The following is a 21399-nucleotide window of genomic DNA, read 5'->3' as shown; positions in this document are numbered from 1 at the left end:
CATAAGATATTTGGGTAGGTTATTATTTGTTTATTAGTTGGAAAATATACTTCATATGGCCCTAAGACTGCATTTTAAGTTTGACACATGTTGAATACCTTCAGAAATTATGTACATCTCCAATGGAGGATTCTTGATGAATACTGAAAAGGAGGATGACTAATATCACTCTTTAAACCATTTATATTTGGTGCAGACTGCTAAAATATAATTTAGAACCCATTATATAAATGCAGACCTGTAGATCCAATATCTAGGTGGAAATTTCCCCCTCCTCTTCCCTTTGTGGCATGAAAGACTGGGACACACACACACCAGCCACAGTGCTTGTGAACAACACCGAGTTGTCATGCTCACTGCAGGTGCCAAACTAGATGATAGCGCTCACATACTTAGTTTGCGAGGCATGCTGAGGGCCATGTACTTCAGCTGTGGTGCTTGCAGACACTCTGCTGTGTTGCCTGGAGACTATGCACTTTGCTCTGGTTCTGAGGGTTGAGCACAGCAATGTCCCCAGCATCACGCTCGCTGCCTCATGCCTGCAAGGTCAGGTATTCTACCACTGAGTCACAGACCCGGGCCCTGAAATTAAAATAGGCTTAAAAGGAATGGCATTTTATATGTCACTTCAAAAATCGAGACTTTACCCAAAAAAAATTATGCTCACACAAAAGATTAAATTTGGGCGCTGGAGAGATATTACCAAAGGTAAAGCACGTGACTTACTTGCAGTCAACTTCAGTTTGATCCTCAGCATCACATATGATTTCATGAGCATGGTCACTGTGGGTCACTTCTGAGCACAGAGCCAAGAATAGCCCTGAGTACTGTGGAGGCTAATTTCCAGAAAAGATGAATTTTTATGCTATTGTACTGAATCATAAATGACTATGGACCAAGGGAAGTTAAAATTAATAGATCTGTATTTATCTATTAATAGAAACTGATGGACATATTACTGGCAAACTCTAGAAAACCAGGAAAAGAAATTTGGGATAAGATCTGTGATGGTGATAGAAAGATTAGCACAGAGTAGGGTAGGCAGAAATCTAAGAAAAAAATGGATATGATAAACAAGCTATGTGCTCTTCTGAGAAAAAAATGGATACGGAGACAAGCTATGTGTTCTTCTGAAAAATCTATACAAGCATATTCATGTATACATACTCTATTATAAAAATCAATGAAAATAAATTAGATTTATAATTAATGTTATCAATTAATTAATTATAAATTAATTTATATTAATAAGATTTATCTAGAAAAACTAAATAATATTTAGTCATAAAAATGGAGAGCAAAAATCTTACAGTAGGATAGGTCTGCTGCATTCTGAGTGTGACAATTACCAGTTAATTAGATCCAGTATTGCTACTTGCCATAGAGAAAATTCCTTCCTTTGGAGGTGGGTATGTAGGATGGGAGTTGGCTTACAATGGTGGTACTCTGGGGTATTCCTGGCTCTGTGCTTAAAAAGTGACTCTTGGCACTACTCAGGGAATCATAATGATTCCGGGTCAGCTGCATGCAAGAAAATCACCTTACCATCTGTATCCTCTTACCTGTTTCAGAACTCCTTTTTAAAGAATGATGAGTAAATTAATCTGAAGATATCTCCAGTTTATAAATTTGTCTCCTCAAAGCTGACTGTAATTTTGTTTTCCTGTTAGAGGAATGTAACTAAAACCAAACACTTATAAACTTCCTTATTTTTAATTTTTTTCAAGAGGACTTAAACAACTGTTTAAGAAAGCAAGGGATAGAATGTTCAACATGAAGTCCAGTTCCAGTACTCATTAGCTAAGTACCCCTGAAGGCAGTTAGTTTCTCTGAATCGCAAATGTTATACTTCTCCAAAGTAGGATGACAGAGATTCTTTCCAGGTATTTGTGGTGCTGACAGCACCTGCAGCCTTTGGTGATGCACAGCATTGTTACAAAGACAGTAGTGCAATTACTATGATCATTCCTGTTATTCTTTTCTTTCTTGTTCTTACCTAATGTACCGAAGAAATCATTTCCTAGGAAAGGAAATCCAGGTCTGTTGGCCAGAACTATCATCCTAAAATCAGGATGAATCACTATAACATTTTCTCTTCCATCCACATTAGCAGAATCTGGAAGAAAAAAAAAAAAGAATGCCATTTCTTGATTTATATTTAAGCATTCTTAAGAATATCAAATTATTGCCTTTAAAATAACAGAAGTAATTATATTATTCAATATAAAAACTCTAATAACTTTGTGATTACTTGATTACAGAAAGTTTCTTCAGAAAACTTGCCTAATAATTAATCATATATTAAACAATAACCTTCTTTTTTTTTTCATTTAAAAAACTTTATTACATACATGATTGTGTTTGGGTTTCAGTCATGTAAAGAACACCACCCATCACCAGTGCAACATTCCATCACCAATGTCCCAAATCTCCCTCCTCCCCACCCAAACCCCGCCTGTCCTGTTGCACGAAACTCTTGGGAGTGGGCTGAAAAGAGGCTCCAGAAAACTCGCTCTCCCAGAAGCTCATTCTAGGGTGGGAACGCCAAGGAACTGCTTCATAATGTGAAAACCGGCTATAAGCAGTACTTTGCAGAAGCCAGGTCCCCTGTTTGTGATGTCAGGCTGGGAAAATCTACAAAACTACGTCTGCCCAGTGGGCCCAACCGTGAGAAATTGTGAGTGCTGCCTGTGTGTGTCTGTCTCCTGTCCTGTCGCTCGAACCTCTTGGGAGTGGGCCGAAAAGAGGCTCCAGCAGAGCACGGCCACTCCGCTTCACTACACGGCCGTGCGCTCTTTCTAAGGAAATAATGCCATTGAAACAAGAAGAAAAAAATCACACTAAGAACTGTGCTGGAGGCTAAGCTCTGCTGGAACTCAGACCCCAGAAAAAACACCCCAAGACACATCCTAGTCACAATGATGAATCCCACGGATAGAGACAGAATTCTGAAAGCAGCAAGATCAAAAAGAGAAATTACATTCAAGGGAACATCCTTGAGATTTACTGCAGACCTGTCACCGGAAACACTCAAGGCCAGAAGGCAGTGGTGGGACATAGTGACAATAACCTTCTTTTTTATATAAATTCAATGTACATTTAAAAAATACATTTTCCCCAGGGTTGTTTTATACCACTTAACTAGGCTTTAGATGATATTATATTATTTCTTATAAATTAATGGTTATTATTCTTTCCAATCCTGCATTATGTATACATCTTGCAGTTACAGAGCTATAGTGATTCCTGTTGATCATAAAAACCTGAGTCTTAATTACATAGAATAAAAGTCTTAAAAACCTAAAAAGCTCATTAGAATAATGATGATTTGTCTCAAAATAAATCTACCACAATTCTTGTATTATACTAGTTGATAAACATTTGAAATTGAACTACTAGACCAGATAATAGCTGAAGATAGTAAAATCTTTATTATGGCTACTTTAGAAACACTCTATCATATATATTATTCAAATCATAGCCTAGAGCTGGAGCAGTGGCGCAGCGGTAGGGTGTTTGCTTTGCACACAGCTGACCCAAGACAAACCTCGATTCAATCCCTGGCATCCCATATAGTCCCCATGCCAGGAGCGATTTCTGAGTGCATAGCCAGAAGTAACCCCTGAACATCACCGGGTATGACCCAAAAACAAACAAACAAATAAACAAAAAAATCACAGCCTAAGGTTATCAATCTTTAATGCTTTTTGCTGAGGGGTGGGGGAAACACATGGTTGTGATTAGGGCTTCTGGCTCTATGCTCAGAGATCACTACTGACAGGCTCAGGAGACCATATGGGATGCCAGGGATTGAACCTAAATTGGCCACATGCAAGGTAACTGCCTACTCATTGTACTCTAGCCCTGTGATCATCCATCTTTAAATAAATGACAGTTATAAAGCTTGGAGATATGACTCAGTGGTAGAACACATACTTCTCTTGTATAAGGCCCTTGGTTTGGTTTGATTTAGGGGCCACACCTGGCAACGCTCAGGATTTACTCCTGGCTCTGCACACAGAAATCACTTAGTGTGGGCCCAGGGACCATATGGGGTGCCCAGAATGAAATCCAGGTCAGCCATGTATAAAGCAAGTTCCCTACCCACTGTACTATTACTTTGGCTCCAAGTTGTAATTTTAATACTCACTTGCAACAATGCGTCTTCCATCTGCAAGAATCATTTCTCCATTTTCTACCAGAGTTTTTAAAATACATGTGACATTTGTTGGAGCTTTATCTGCCTCATCTACTACCAGAATGTGGCCCAACTTTACAGCTTTAACCTGTGAACAAAGAATATTTATCATAAACAAAATAATAAAGCAATTCAATTTAATCACTGCTTGGGATTTATAATAACTAGTTTAAATTACACAATACACATACACCATATGTACAGCAGAGCTGAAATACAAAATGTATGGATTACCATCAAAAGATACACAGGTACTAATTTGCCAATAATAAGGTTATAAATTTTTGTTTCCCTTGGCTTTACAAATAGAGAAATGTAAAGCACAAAGAGACTTGATTGAAATTTCGCCATCAGAGTGGACATTAAAACACTGTACTAGGGCTCTAATGACCTTGAAAAATAAAGTCTTTCCTACTGAGAACCTCATTGTCAAAAGAACAAATACCTTCTTTATCTGATTAATGGGATATATTAAAATATGAGTTCAGGGACCGGAGAGATAGGATGGAGGTAAGGTGTTTGCCTTTCATGCAAAAAGTCATTAGTTCGAATCCCGGTATCCCATATGGTCCCCCAAACCTGCCAGGAGCGATTTCTGAGCCTGGAGCCAGGAGTAACCCCTGAGCACTACCAGGTGTGACCCAAAAACCAAAGTATATATAAGTTCAGATTTGATAAGAGAAGAGTGCTGAGCTCTACTTTTAAAACTTCTAACCTGGCAGCAATATGCAGATTATATTCAAGGGGTATTACCAGAATAATTTAGTTTAAAAAGCTGTTTAGAAACATGATTTTAAGGGCAAAAGCATAAAAAATTAAAATAATAAGTTTTAGATTTGTCTAAAGAGTTTAATTAAGCTAGATATATAAATAGAAAAAGAAAACAAAAATAAGAAAGATGCTTAGGTTTTAGGTGATGAGGTAAAAGGTAAGATTATGAAAAAGAAAAGTAAAAATTAGGAAAAGTCTTAAAAATATGTTTAGGGAGTTGATAGTGGAAATACTCAATGAATTTAAAAGTGAACCCAAAGATATAAGGTAAAAATGAAATAAATTAGAGAGATAGTACAAGTAAGGTGCTTGTCTTACAAGCAGCTGATCTGAGTGTAATCCCCAGAATCCCTAAGCACTGACAGGAATGTTTCCTGAGTGCAAAACCAGGGGTAATCCCTGAGCACCTCTGGGTGTGATTTCACATACACACACCCAAAAGGGGAGAAAATTAAAAGAGAAATCATGTAGCTTCTTTCCTCAATCCCAATATTTTTGTCAAGAAAATGTCAGACACGATCTCTGAGTCCCAGAGACCCAATCACTAGTATCTGAATCATGATGTTTTCATAATGTTTTTGTTTATTTGTACCAATACTCCAAAGGAATTACTACAGAGAAACGCCCTAGAAAACCAGTATTTCTTGAGCCAATGTTCATTGAGATCACTTAAAAATGTTGGAAGCATAATATAGTTTCAAATTCTACATATCTAAAACAACTTTATTTTCTTTTCTTTTTAAATTATATAACAGAAAATGAAAAGATTTCCATCATTTCCTAACTTGCCCTTTCAAGAAAAAAAAAACAGAAAGAGAAAACAATTTATTTTCCCAATAATTTGTACTCTATTTGTATTGATCAACTCCCCAAATGACACATGAATGAATGAACGCTTTCCAGCCTAAAATATATTTGAGTCTACAGGATACACCCCCCAAAAATGATAACACAACACCTTGCATTCAAAAATACATTTGAGTAGATTCACATAATTGAATTACTAACCAAAGGTGAGTCCTCATAGACAATAAGTCCATCTTTAACAGAAGGCTGAAGAGTAAGAGTTTGTACTGTTGTGTCCCTGAAATTAAACCAACATATAGTTAGTAAAAAAATAAACTGATGTCTGATCATGAATACAAATATTACACTCCTTATTTTCTTCTGAAATAAATTAAACAAATTCCACCCAGTTGTAGTATTTTATAGAAGCAAATAGCAATGATGTGGTAATTAATAGATTTACAGATTATTTAGGTTCTCCTTTCCCCTTTCCTTTCTTGCAATTTCCATTGTCATAATTTACTTTTAAAATTTATCATCTACAATCATGCTTGTAGTAATGGTGCTTAAATAAATATTTTATAAAAATATATAGTATATAAAATATACTGTAAAATAAAAAGCTTCTAGATGAGGTGAAATAAATGAAAAAAATTCACCATCTAAGGATTAGGTGATAAATATCATATATATGTATATGTGTTATGAATTATTAAAAATAATCTTAATGAGGAAGGAGAGACACATGGGACATTGATGATGGAAATGTTGCAATGGTGAAGGGTCTTCTTTATATATAAAGTGTTCAACAATAATAAAAAAGGAAAAAAATAATCTTGATGGTGACTTTGCTTTATTAAATATACCTGCTACTATTTACCCCATCCTTCTTTAGATTAGAATCTTCAGAGTGCAGATAGCTACATTGGCGGCGCATCTCTTCTTGCAGGATAAGATCTATGAAGTTTATATCACCTACAACTACTCTTGCTAAAAATATGTATAATGTACATGTATTTGTATCATTACAAATGGTAGATCCAAACAGTTTTAAGAGTTAGATAAATATTATGTCATCACCTTGTATATATGTTTTATAACGTAAAAATAACATGACCAGGGGTCAGAGCGATAGCACAGTTGTAGTGCATTTGCATTGCACATGGCCAACACAGGATGGATCCTGATTCAATTTCCAGTATTCCATATGGTCTTCCGAGAATGCCAGGAGCAATTTCTTAGTGTAGAGCCATAAATAACCCCTGAGTGCCACTGGGTATGACCCCAAAATCAAAAGCACAAAAACAAAACAAAACAAAACTAAAACTAAAAAAAAAAGACCAATTTGATGTCATATGAGAATTTTATTTATTTATTTATTTATTTATTTATTTATTTATTTATTTATTTATTTATTGGTTTTTGGGTCATACTTGGGGGCATTCAGGGGTTACTGCTGGCTCTGTGCTCAGAAATTGCTCTTGGCAGACTTGGGGGACCATATGGGATGCCAGGATTCTTCGAACCACCATCCGTCCTGGATTGGCTGCATGCAAGGCAAATAAATGCCCTACTGCTATGCTATCTCTCTGGCCCCGAGAATTATGTTTAAAATGTGAAAGGAGGGGGCCAGAACAGTGGCACAGCAGTAGGGCATTTGCCTTGCATGTGGCTGACCTAGAATGGACCACGGTTAGATCCCAGCATCCCATATGGTACCCCAAGCCAGGAGCAATTTCTGAGCACAGAACCAGGAGTAACCCCTGAGCATCACCAGATGTGGCCCAAAAACAAACAAAAAAAATGTGAGAGAAGCCAGAGTCGAATGGGGAGTAAGATCCTTGCCTTGCATGTAGCCAATCCTTCTTCAATCTTTATTCAGCATTACATATAGTCCCCCATGTACCAGCAGGAGAGTGTGGTCTAAATCCCTTCACCACTATCCCCAAAAGTGAAAGTAGAACCTATACTCATCAACTTTTAGTATGAACAAAATGTTGCTTAGAGAATACAGTAATAAGACAATAATAAGACAATCAATACAATGACAATCCATCTAAGCCATTTTCTGTAATCCAGGTCTTAGATGTTTATAGCAAGATATGCTTTAGGCTATATTCTACTAAAAGTAAATATTAAGGTTTTAAGAACGAGTATAGAATTAATTTCGCTTATAGTCATTGTTGATACTTTAGCAATACAGAAGAATGTGGGTGATGAAGAGATTTACAGAGACTTTAATAGCAATATAATGAATTTCTCTCCTCAGTTGTCACATATTTAATGGAAAACAACATGACATCTTCTAGCACCAAAAGGAAAAAAAAGGGAACTCTTGTATCCTTGTCAGTATAAAGGAAATTTAGTTGTTACCCTAATAATTATAGCCAATTAGGAACTGAATTCCAACTTTAAAAAGGCAAATCAAAGAGGTGTATAACACCTGCAATCTGATTGCATATTATTTAACTTATATTTCTCAAAAGGCTTCTGTGTTAGAAATAAAAACCATAAGTTTGCAGGAACAAAAACGAGTCAGAAGATTTTCCAAAGAATTACAAATGATTGCAAATAAAATAGGAATTGTTGCATTTATTGAAATACTCTTGAGAAAAGAACCCCTGCAGGATAAAACTGGCTTTGTTCTGTTTTTATTCTTGATTCTTTATCTTATGCTTTAAAGTGAAAGCAAAGGCTACTAAATACATCAAGATTCAGTTAAAAATGGGTGAATATTTCAAGACATTCTACTGAGTATATGGCCATAAAACAATCCTGTGTTTTCTTCAGAATACTTAGTATTAAAAAAAAAAAAAAAGACTGTATAGGGAATAAGTGCCTGCCTTGTATGAGGTTGATTCTGATTTAATTCCCCTTCAAACACACACACAAAAAAGCACAAGGAGAGTAATGGGGTGTGATAAGAGTGACCATCTGGGGGGTTCAATTCCTGGGGCCATGGGGTCCCTGATAGAGCAGGATTCCAGCAACATTGTAACGTTTTCAGGTCCTAGCACTAAACTGCCAGGCAGGCCTACCTAATATTGCATCAAATGACTCTCAGGTCATTTGAGGATTGGGGGTTACGCCCCTTACAAAAAATAGAAGAAAAAAATTCATTTTTAAAGATACATCAACTTCAACACAATGAAAGAAAAAGGCAGCTACAACTGTTGTAGTTAGCATGTGAATGAACTTAAACCTAGCACTTATTCTATTTCTGAGAGTAATTAAACATTTTCTAAATGAGCATCTTATGTTATTTGGGGGTGTGTGTGTAAAATATTTGGCGGTGCCCATGGACTACTTCTAGCTCTCTGTTCAGGGGTAGCTTCTGGCAGTATTCAGGGACAAAGTGATAATGGGAATCAAACCTGGGCCTCTGACAGGCAAAGCATGAGTGACCCTTGAGCTTTTTTTTTTTTTTTTTGGTTTTTGGTTTTTGGGTCACACCCGGCAGCACTCAGGGGTTACTCCTGGCTCTACACTGAAAAATCGCTCCTGGCAGCTTGGGGTACCATATGGGATGCCCGGATTTGAACCACTGTCCTTCTGCATACAAGGCAAATACCCTTCCTCCATGCTATCTCTCTGGCCCCATCCCCCCTTGCTAAAGCAAATGCTGTGAGTTGCTCAAAACATTTTTTCCTCCAATGTATGGTTAGAAATCGAAGCCAGGTCTCATGAATTCAAGTTATGAACTAAGCCACTGAGCAACATTCCTGGCCTTTATGAGCATCTTGGATTAAATGATAATAATTGTCAAAAAAAAAGACTCTAAGAATAGTATTTTATCTACTAACATTTCACATATATTATGACAGGTTAATTTCAAGGACAGATTTAAAATAAAAGTTTAAATAAAAATAAAAGTTTAAATAGTAATTTCAACAATACTAGTTAAAATACTTTTCATTCACATTTCCTTAGTCTGGGCTTTAATAAAGGCTTTCTAGTACATACCAGCTATCAGTACTGCTTGATGAATTAATTAGAATTTTCAGTTAATTGCTAACACTTATGTTAGCACCAATTGTCCTCATGTCTTACTAGATTACAAACTAAAGTTGTCCATCAATTAAAGCCTGAGTTAATAAAGGAGCTATTCAAAGAAATGCAGTGTTAAACTTTATTCTCATTTCACATGGTGTGATTTTAAAGTTTTAATTTAATTAGAGTTATTGCTGCTTAAAAGCAATTTAAAGTGATTCCAAAAGCAATAAAAGTAATTAAATTTTAGGAAGACAAGCTTTATGTCAAAAAGAGGAAGGAAAACTGTCCTCTCGAGAGCAAGCACGATCCGTTCTGAAATTCTGTTGGTAAAGGTACATGAAGTTAATGTCTTTTCATTCAATGAGGCAGCAGAGACCTTGAAAAAGAAATGTTTATTTTGAGGAGGATTCTTTAATTAGTAGTGTTTAGTAGTGTTTAAATTGGTATACAGCTTTTCTTTTCTTTTTTTTTTAAATTTTATTTTATTGAAACCATTGTTATTTACAAGACCTTCATAGTTGGGTTTCAGATATACAATGAATCAGAGCCAATCCCACCACCAGTGTCAACCTCCCTCTACCATGTTCCCAGAGTGTATCCCAATCACCTCAGTTTGCCCCCTGCCATGCCAGAATAGGCCCATTTAAAGTCAAGATTGCTAGAGCTTGGGTTTCTAATTCCATTGTTGTATTGAATATTTAATTCTGTCCTTTTTAAAAAACAAAACAACAACAACAACCAAAAAAAACCCTCCATCAATGCACCAGAGACCAATGCCCTTCAGACCAATGCCTTGGGCCCCCTCCTTTCCATTTGTGTTTCTCCTTCCACTTGGTTTCTTTCCTTCTCCTTGTTATACTCTGGAGTCTAGGGTGTTTGAGACAACACCCATTTAAACCATTGAGTTTCTTCATGCAGTTATTCTAAATACTATATATATATATATATTGACTGAGTAGACTCAGTCTGAGTCCTACTAGTTTAGTCAGTCACTTTTTTTCTAGGAGCCCAAGGTAATGATTTTATGGAGAGAACTAAAACAGCATACGTGAAGGCTATAGCCAAAAGGAAAGAAAAAGATGAAAGAAGAGAGACACAAATTACTATTCTGTGCTTTGAAGGAAAATTTCTTTTAGTAAGATAAGAAAAATAATTACTACTGCCAAAGTGACTGAAAAGACTCCAACTCCTAAAATAGTTGTTTTGGAGAACAAATAGTTTATTTAGTAGTCAATCACTCAACACTAATAGGCCCAGATGCAAAATCCTAACAAAGCATACAAGGAAGACATTAGGGGAATAATATTTATGAAAGGAAGTCCATACTGATGTAACATTTTGTTCTTCAGAGCGAGATTTTTGTTGGGGAGAGCAGGTGAAAATTAGCCATAAAAAACCGGCCTCTGATAGAAGCTACACATTTCAAAGTTGCATTTCCAAAATATATTTTCTGATTTCTCATCTTGTGACATAATATTAATACTATTTATAAAGGAACTCCTCCAGATTCTAAGCAATGCTGATAATTAAATCTTTGAACAAATTCTGAAGTTTTCTAAGTTGTCTTTTCTCTAAAAATACATATTTAAATGCTATATTAAAACTCAGTTAAAAAAAACTCAGTTCAATTATCTTTACTTTGAAAGCTAGCTTTCTGACGCAGTAAATTTAGGAGCTCAAAATAATGTAACTTCTTTGTAAGATTAAAATTGTTTCTTTTCAAAACGAAATGAAAACTAATATGCAGGTCCTCTATTTCTTCTCTTCTCTGTCATTAAAAATTACACACACACCAAATAGCTTCTAAAGATAAAAGAGGAAGAAAAATGCAGTTGCCATGTCTGCATTCGGCCAGCTCCATAGACTCACTCTGTGCCCAAAAGAGATGTAAACCAAGACATGAAAAATTATGGGTATACCCATCATGCAGCTGAAAGCTGGCAATCTCAGGAGAAAAGGGTGGGCTAAGTCCCTGTTCTGCCAAAGCCACTCCTGATGCACCTATCACCCTCAACTGCCATTTACTTGGCCAATGGTCCAACTTCACCACTCATTATTGGATCTCTGCAGACACCACCAATCTGACCAAAATTCCAGCTATGCCAATGTTAGTGCTGATACCACCTAGGACTTTTTTTGGAGTGAGTACGGGCTCCCTTCCCACACCTTCTTGTATTTCTGGAAGACCTGGCAACTGAAAACATACCCCTAAAAAGCCACAGTATCAGCAATAATGGTTGGAATTCCAACGCCAATTTTTTAAATACTAATATTCCTATAGGAACACATCAATTTAAATGCCAATGAGTATCTGAAACAACCTAATGTTCAGAAACAAAAGAAGTAACAGAATGATCAACTAGCAACAAGAGCTTACTAAACCTTCTGATAATGACTCAATGGCCTAATTGCTAGATAGATATTTTCACAAATTTTCTTGTTGCTGTTCTCTTTTTTTCTTCCTTCTTTCTTATTTCTTTTATAAATGATTTTGTTTCCACTTGCCTGGAAACAAATGTCTCGTGATCAACGATGTCAACTATGTGATACATAGTCTTTAAAAAAAGTAATTTACATTTAAAAAGATAAAAGAGAAATAAATTGCGGATTAAAGCATAAAACTAACTGAATGCTTCAACATGCATATATAGACAGGCCCAAAGTTATGAGGCTGATAAATACTATATCTACTAGATAAATCTCTATGCAGTAACTTCTATTATGAAATAAAAAAGAACGATAATAAAAAAAATAAGTGACACTTTTCATATCAGCTCATTCCACACACTTATATTATTATAGGTATTATTTTCATACATATAAATTTATAAATTACATACATACAAATATATTTAATGAAATTGCTGCCTCTGCCTACTAACCATTTACCATCTTTGTTATGATTTAAATCATTCATGAGGTCAAATATCAAAAGCAATTCAAATGAAGTTAAAATAAGTTTTTTGATTTTGGACCACACTTGGCTGGGGGAACAATAGGGCATACTAGGAACCAAACACGGATCAGGCACATGCAAGGCAAGTGCTTACCTTACTGTACTATCTCTCTAGCCTAGGCCCTAAAGGAAGTTTTTTATAAACTAGCTGTTGCTTATTTAATTTTAATTTTTCTGGTTTTGTTTGTGGGCCATACAAACTGTTTCAGAGCTTATTCCTGGCAGACCCAGAAGACCCTATATCCTGTCAATGATCAATGTAGGCCACATGCAAGTTAAGCACCTTACTCAATGAGCTCTCTCTTGCTTTTTCACTAGCTCTACATGGAATGGGTTAAGAACAACTGTTTTGATTAATAAAATGAATACATTTTGTTTGACTGTTTTTGTATCACACCTCAGGTCTAATTCATGTCTCTGCACTCAAAGATCATTCCTGGCAGGGCTTGGGGAACTATCTGGGATTCTAGGGATCTAACTCGGGTCAGCAGCAGGCAAAGCAAGTGCTGTACTATCTTCCCAGCCCTCTTTGTGTAATAATAGTAAAATATTACTATGAAAGTATCATTTTTATATATCATATTATTTGGCATAAACTAAATCAGTATCATCATTTCTGGTTTGTTCACCTATTAGAGAAAATTCCAAATGTTCCAGTTTAAAACTAACAATACTTGACAGTCAAATGGAAAAATGTATATGAATAAATATTTGGGAGGATTTAAGAAAATGTTGTTTTCTATAGTTTACTGATTTTATTAAGTCTTTATAATAGATATTCTTAAAGATATTATTGCTGTCATCATAAAAAATAATGCAGACCATTTTTAGTAGCAAAAATTAAAGAGTTCATTTGAGCTCTAGTCTATTTTCAAGTATCATTTAATGTCAAAGGAGAAGGAATAATTAGAAGGGAGAATTTGAGGATAGAAGACCAAAGCAATTCCCTAAGCATATTATACCATCTTATTTTTATCTGAAAATTTGGTGGAGATGTTTATGCTGTTCTATATCATACTCAGTTTTAAATAAAAAGAAGTTCACTTCAAAAAATAATGTTGGTTATTTAGAAAGTAAAGTAGAAAGTAAGTAGCAAGGAGCAGTTGTCCCAAGCAAATGCCCTGAGGAAACTGGGTTGAGTTGAAGATAGCTGATGCTGCAAGTTCAGCATCTGCTGCTGCTTTTCCTGTTCTGGTATCTATCACATCAATTAAATAAGTGAGTGGCTATAAATAGCAATTGGTGTTTTTCACTGTCTTAGGAACAGTGTCAAGGTAATCACTGAGGAGAAGTTCCAGAAAGATGTTGAACATGTGGTGTGGTTAGGGTTTTCTGACTTGTGTTGGCAGGTATTCCAACAACTGAACCTTTATAACATACCAAATAGCTTAGATCATTCGGGAATTATAATGTCCCCTCAGCTCCTGGGAAATCTCTGCTATTCTTTCTGGATAAATATGAGGGAGATATTCATTTGTCCTGTTCTCACAATAAAATTTAGGAATCATCGCTATTTATTTAAGGTTAGTCAGAATATTTCTAAAACTATACCCCAAAAAAGAAGTACAAAAATAAGAATATGAATTTTATTTTTTAATGGGTTTATTTTAGACAAAGGCTTAAAATAGGTTACAGTCAATTAGTACTACTGAAAAATCAACTTTCTCAAGTGAGGCCTTCCATTGTCAACAGTTTACAAACTGTAAACCCTATTTTGGTCTCCTGATATTTTTCCCCAGGGCACTTGTTATCTGATGTGTTATATTTTAGTGATCATGTTCCTTCAACTAGAATACAATACTAGAACATAAACAGAAAGGCTATTTTTGTTGGTTTATTTTTAGCTTTTTTTATTCTTTTAGTTATCCTTACTTAGGTTTAAAGAAGTAAAAAGCAGAGAGTACAGTACATATAAAGCACTTGTCTTGCATGCAGTTGACTCAGGTTTGATCTCTGGCAACATATATGGCCTCCCTGAGCTCCACCAAGAGTAATCCAAGTGTAGAGACAGGTGTGGCCCAACCCACTCCCAAAGTAATCAGCATATAAAAGGCAATTGGTAATGTGTGTTGAAATAGATGCTTTCAAGCCACCTACCTCCACAGGTATCCTAAGACTATACTGAGTTACTAGTAGTCCCCCACACAGTGTATATTTTGTATAGGAATCGTTCCTTCCCTGCTATTCACTCTGCCTGACAGATTATTAAAAGACCATTTCCTTAAGGTTCAGCTCAAATATTTCTTCTCCCAAGTGTGCCTTATTTTTTTACTTTTATTCACTCATTTGAACTAACTCTACAATAGGAAAAAAATTTACTCTTTTTTAATAAACTTTTTAGTTGTTTATATATCATATTTCTGTCTTTCATAAGACACCCACCCAATATAAAAATGGTATCTTTTAAAAATATATAGCTAGTGACTATCACCATTCATCATATCTTTTAGATATGTAATAAAAGTTTGCACATAGAATGAATGAACACATGAGGATTTTAAATAAATATTATGTACCTCCAATATATAAAGCAGATTATTGGGCATGAAAGGTCATAAAATGAATAATTCCAAGACTCTGCTCTCAGAATCATAGGACAGAAAAAAACAGATATAAGACAATTAAATATAATTTATGTCAGAATGTGATATGGCTATTTAGCAAAAACTAAAATAAAGTTCAATGGAAATACAAGGAGGAAGTTAATTAAACCTGATTTAAAGAACAGGGTCTTGGGTATGATATGAGTAGAGCATACTTTCATACAAAACAAATCAGGCATTTTAGAGTCAAGAGAACTTCAGGGACTATCAAGGATGTGTAGAATACAGCAGAACTAAGTGGAGTAGAGGTGAATAGATAGAACAAGCCAGAGTGGGCACTTCTTAAATATGTTCAAAGGTGTGAACTTTACACGATGGAAATGAATGAGTCATCTTGTTGTTTTAAAGAGGAGACAATAAAAACATCTCAAGGATAGATGGGAAGGAAGAGACTTGTTTTTATTAATTTAACACATGTGTATCAATGTCTACTAAATTCCAGGCATGCTAGAAGAAGGCTATTCACAAATCTATCCATCCCTGAAGGAAGGTAGATTCCCTGTCCTCCCTGTCTAGAAGAGACAGAGGTGCAAACGTGCAGTTATAATAATGACATGGACAGCAACAGAATTTGTGCTAGGTCATTGGTGACCTCAGAATGACTTGACTTACTACCACCTTCTCAGGAAAAACATCACTCAGATTTCCTTTTCTGGAAATCTACCTTCTTTAAAATTGCCCCCCACGAGACCCAAGACTACTACTAACACCTTCCACTCCCAAAAGCCCCCTCATAGACACAACATTATAAGATGGCCACTACCGCTCTAAACATACTATCGATGTGTTTTTTTAGAAAACATTCTAAAAATTACAGCAATAGAAATCAAACATTAGCTAAAGATGAAAAACAATAATTAGAGACCTTTATATTTAATTTTATTAATGGTGAAATGAAGTTTTGCTCTGATTAAAAGTAAAGAGGAATGTATTAGAAAAATGGTGTACTTGGTATGCTTTGTTCTTTGTGAGTGTTAAAGGTCTAGTCCTAAATGTGTCTTATTTTGATATTTGCGTGTTATACTGTTATTTGCTGTTATACTGAAATAAAACCCACAAAAATAAACAAAAAAAGGAAGTTTGCATTTCCTCTAATTAAACATGCCATTTTCAATCTCATGAATCCCATAATTAAAAGGGTTTTGTCATACAGTTAAGCTTGTGATATCTTTTCAGATATCAGTCAGCGGTCTTGTAAATGAACAAGACCATAACACATTCTATATTTTAAACAAATGGACCAAAAACTCTCTGTTACCTAAGTTAGAAGGTTTTTAAGCTTAGAAAATTGCTTTTTCAAATTGTTTTAGTATGCAGAAAAGAGACTCTTTGGGAGTACATGCCCTAATTTCTACAACTCTGAACTTCTGATGAAAAATGTGAATTTTCATAACCAGCAGTCTTTTGTAAATACCAACTCAGTGTCATACAAGTCCATCCAATTCTAATACTTATTAATTAGAGCTACCCCACAGCCTATGAGTCTGAAACCTATAAAACTGTTCTGACTACAGATACCAACTGTGACTGTCATATTTCAGACTAACCCAGCCATAAAGTAGAGATTTTATTATCCCTTCTATGGTTCAACAATTCACCAGAGGGATGGAGAAAGAATACAGGCTATATTGTGCTAGTTTTTTGTTAGCTTATATAAAAATGCACACACAACTCTCTTTTCCAGAAGTGCTTTTAGTTCTTCTTAAACATGACATTATCTATACACCTTAATTAAGATAAATTACTTAATAAAGATTTGAACCCAGTGAATAACACACCTTTCCTTAATGAGCTTAGAGAGAGCAATACATGCCATCTGTTTCTGCTCATGTGGTCCTTTGGTAGTCACTGTAAGAGTCTGGTTAAAGTGACGTCAATCGCACTTATAAGAACAGCACTTTATAAAGCTCAATAAAAACATTTCAGATCTTAACAAAGAAAAAGACTTGGGAAGCAGAGAGGACTAACACATGATACTTCATCCTTCATTTACCTCTGGACACTCTAAGGAACTCACTGCTGATTAGGACCAGGAGACCTGCAAAAGACATATTTTTAAAGGGCCAAGATGGGATCTAATCTGAAACTAGAAGACTGAATTTACCTTTAATTTAATTAAAAACTGAAACTTTTAAAATACTTTCCCCTTCAGAATTTTTATTCATCTTAAGATGAAAGCAGTATGAAATAATTTTCTTAACTTAAAATTTTTTTGCAAATGGACAAAAAAAAAAAAAAGACTGGAATTCATGAGCTCACTGAATAACAGTAACAAATGGAAAGTTGAGATTGATAGCAATAAGCATAGGAGACTTTAGCTAAATTATAGTATATTTTTGTGAAAACAGAAAGTAGACTCAAATTTTAGAAATATTAACAGCCTTTAAAATAGTACTAATTGGGGGTACTGTCTATTTTTAATATTTACAATATTTACAACATTTAATTTTTAATATTTAATGTTTGAAACTAAATTAAGTAATATTTGAAATATCGCAGTTTTTTCTAGTGAGAAGGAATAGTAAAAAATATATACACAGCATCAGTAGCTCTCAAGCTTGAAAGAATCTCAGGATTCATTTGTCTTTTCCAAATCAGTTAAGAGCATGATGTCTTCTCCTGGCTCCAGTCTCAGGAGTCCATCTGCAGCAATGACTGAACCTCTGCAACCCCTCAATATAGTGCTAGAAATGAAATGGCATTGACCCAGAAGTACTGCTGTCTAAAGACCATGGCAACACAGGCAGTTATGAATCACTCAGTGACAGAATAAAAAAAGAAACCATAAAATTTGTTGATGAGCTACCTCAGGGGAAATGTAGTTAAAAGAGAAAGCTTAGTGATTTGGAGAGGTAGTGCAGAAGATAGAAACTTTAATAAGGGCATTTCTGATGAATACACACACACACACACACACACACACACACACACACACACACACACACACACAATAACAGGGAAAGAAAGCACTTGGTATCAGACTGAACAAGGATTAGGAATGTAACCTTAAGCAAAACAAGACCAAAGCCTGAAATAACCAGAGGCCAGAATGTCATTCAAGTGGTAGAGCCTAGGCCTTGCCAGTAACAACAAAACCCAACATCTAACTAATAAGTCACTATCTGAAGGACAGAATTTAAGAACCACCTAACAATTTTGCTGTTGCTGGTACTTGAGAAAGGTTTCTGCCAAAGTATAATCGTTGCAAAAATACTATTCGATGAGCAAAATAAAGTGAAACCACAGCAGCATACTAAAGTTAGGATACAACATTAAAGCCAGAGAGCATGAAGCCAGTTGTGTGTCCTGGATAAAGTTATATGACCTCCGTCTGCAATGGTGTCTTCATCTGCAAAGCAGAGATGGTGAAGGTACTGATTTTAGAGTAGTGTTCAGTAGGAAGTAAGCAGTTACAATTTAAAAGGTTAATACTATGTCTAGGCAGCCAAGCTGCGAGCTATGTATGAAGTTAAATAAGGAAACAAAAATAATAAAAGAATTTCAGTGGATTTGGAGATTGTTCTAAGAAGAGTAACAATGACTATAAACCTAAAGATCTTTAAGAAGTTAGAGGTTCTACTAGTACTCATTTAGTGTATGAGACACGTAGAATGTACTGTAAATGAGAAAAAGACTATCCAGCTGGTGATGAAAATATAAGTAAAATCACTTTTCAAGATCTTAACAGGGATGACACAGAAGGCATTTCAGGGACATTTTGTGTGACAGATGACACCTGAAATTGCTTTTATCAATGCCAAGAATATCATGATGGCTCAATAATAACTTTTTCCATGGGAGTTCAAAAAAGCTTTTACCTTTTCTATTTTCTACCAGTATTATTTTACCCCATGGGTCTTTCTGTCATGTTCAGTTTATTCCAGGGTGAGGAAAGTCTTGTACATTGAATGATGCTATGCTCTTAAATACATTGTTATTAAGGTAATGGTGGTTTTTAATATTATATAATTTCTAGATATACATTATATAATTATGCAATGAAAAACATGACATGTAACAATAACCATCAAGAGTCTAGTTTTCATCTAGCATGTACACTTGCTCTTCCTGTATTACACTGTGCTTTTTAAAGCAAATCATTCACACTATAATATTTTATTTCAAGATGTTACAGCTTTACACTATTTTCACTCATTAGGGTTTCATAATTAGCTATATAAAAACAGAGTTGGGGAAATATAATACTGATTCAGAGGTATCTTCATTGATTCTAGGGAGAAAGAGGAAATCATGCAATTTGCTGCTATGTGGATAAACATGGGAAGTACCATGCTGGGTAAACTTAGTCACTTTCTGACTATCAAAGGCAACACCACAAAAAAGAACTGATTCAAGACCAAATTACCCAACCCAAAACCAATGACAACAGAATCAAGAGACCCAAACTACAACAAGCTATACATAAAAGGGACTATTATATTAGCAGTCTGGGGTGCAAAGGGAGAAGGTATGGGATGCAGGCTGGAAACAGAAACAGGCAGAGGACAACACTGGTGGTGTGAATGGCCCTAATTCACTGTCACTATGTACCTTAAATATAACTGTGAAAGACTTGTAATTCACATTAGTTTCCATAAAATTTTTAAAAAAGAAAGAATTGATCCATACAATTGAACTGGAAGCAAGGTGAAATTGAAAGGATGGATACTGGAAAAGGGATAAAGAAAAGGAAGTTGAAAAAGATGGGCACACTGGTAATGGTTGTGCACAGGGAAACCATCATTAAGAATACAGTAAATCGGGGCCAGAGAGATAGCATGAAGGTAAGGCGTTTGCCTTTCAAGCAGAAGGACGGTGGTTTGAATCCCGGCATCCCATATGGTCCCCTGTGCCTGCCAGGGGCGATTTCTGAGCATAGAGCCAGAGTAAACCCTGAGTGCTGCTGGGTGTGACCCAAAAACCAAAAACAAACAAAAAAAATTCACAGAACCTCAATCAGTTAAAAAAAGTTTCAAGAAAAGGAGTGGGACAGACAAAAATAATCCCTCTCCTATGTGGGATATTAAAGTAGCTCACAGTAACAAGTGCCCAAAGGCAACTAAAACTGAGAGAACTGATCTTCAGTAGGAAGCTCACCACAGAGGAGGGGTTTGAGAAAGGGACACTGCCAGGGAAGCAGACATTCTGGTGGAGGACATGGTACTGGAATCTTTCATGTAAGAAACCTTACCAATAACAGTTTTGTAAATCAGGCTACCTAAAATAGAATTAAAAAAAGAAAAAACGGGGCTGGAGCAGTGACTCAGTGGTAGAGCATTTGCCTTGCACATGGCTGACCTAGGATGGACCACGGTTCAATTCCAAAACGTTCCATACGGTCCCCCAAGCCAGGAGTGATTTCTGAGCACATAGCCAGGAGTAACCTTGAGCATCACCGGTGTGGCCCAAAAACCCAATAAATAAATAAATAAATAAATAAATAAATAAATAAATAAACAAACAAACAAACTATTCAAATGTATCCCTTAATTTCATTGTCATTGCCAATGTTCATTCACTCTGAAGATTTTATCTGGATTACTATAATCACCTCTTTGTATTAGTGAATTAAGTCTCATTTGATTCTGACACAGCTATAAGCTTAATGATCTGTCTCACTTTAACTCATTCAGGATACTGATTCAGGAACTCATTCAGTAACTGCATTCAGGATAAAGTCTAACCTCATAAGAGCATGCAAAGTCTCTATAAAGATGCTATCTACCTCTTCCCATCAAAATGCATAAATTTCATCAAACAACTGTTTCTCACTTCATGGTTTTAGGATATAAATATATTATTAATATATTAATATATAATTAATATATGAGAAAATAACCCTCAAAAAGTTCCCAATTTAGGAGTTGAAGAGATATTACAGAAGGTAAGGAAGGCTCTGCCTTGCATATGGCCAACCTGGGCTTAATCTTCATCATCATATATTTCCAGAGCTCTGCTCAGAGGGATTCCTGAAGTCAGGGCTATAGTAAACCCAGAGTACCCCCAGGTGTGAGTCAAAGTCTAAAATCAAACAAGCATACAACAAAAAAGCAAAATAAAAACAAAAAAGAAAATCCCCCTAATTGGGAAAG

The 21399-nt window shown here is 35.5% G+C and overlaps 1 protein-coding gene across 1 annotated transcript in view; it reads right to left on the bottom strand.

The window, feature by feature from the left end:
• Positions 1 to 21399, bottom strand: part of VWA8 (von Willebrand factor A domain containing 8) — a 381934-nt gene that overhangs the window by 182332 nt on the left and 178203 nt on the right. Inside the window, exons 22-24 of the mRNA XM_049778742.1 lie at positions 5978 to 6053; positions 4151 to 4286; positions 1997 to 2116 (exon numbers count right to left, since the gene is read on the bottom strand). Coding sequence (XP_049634699.1) covers positions 1997 to 2116; positions 4151 to 4286; positions 5978 to 6053 — 332 coding nt within the window. The remainder of the gene's footprint in view (positions 1 to 1996; positions 2117 to 4150; positions 4287 to 5977; positions 6054 to 21399) is intronic.

Source organism: Suncus etruscus, chromosome 8 (genome assembly GCF_024139225.1).
Source record: "Suncus etruscus isolate mSunEtr1 chromosome 8, mSunEtr1.pri.cur, whole genome shotgun sequence".
Taxonomy (NCBI): Eukaryota; Metazoa; Chordata; class Mammalia; order Eulipotyphla; family Soricidae; genus Suncus; species Suncus etruscus.
The sequence above is the reverse complement of the archived record's forward strand: the minus strand, read 5'-3'. Positions and strand labels throughout refer to the sequence as shown.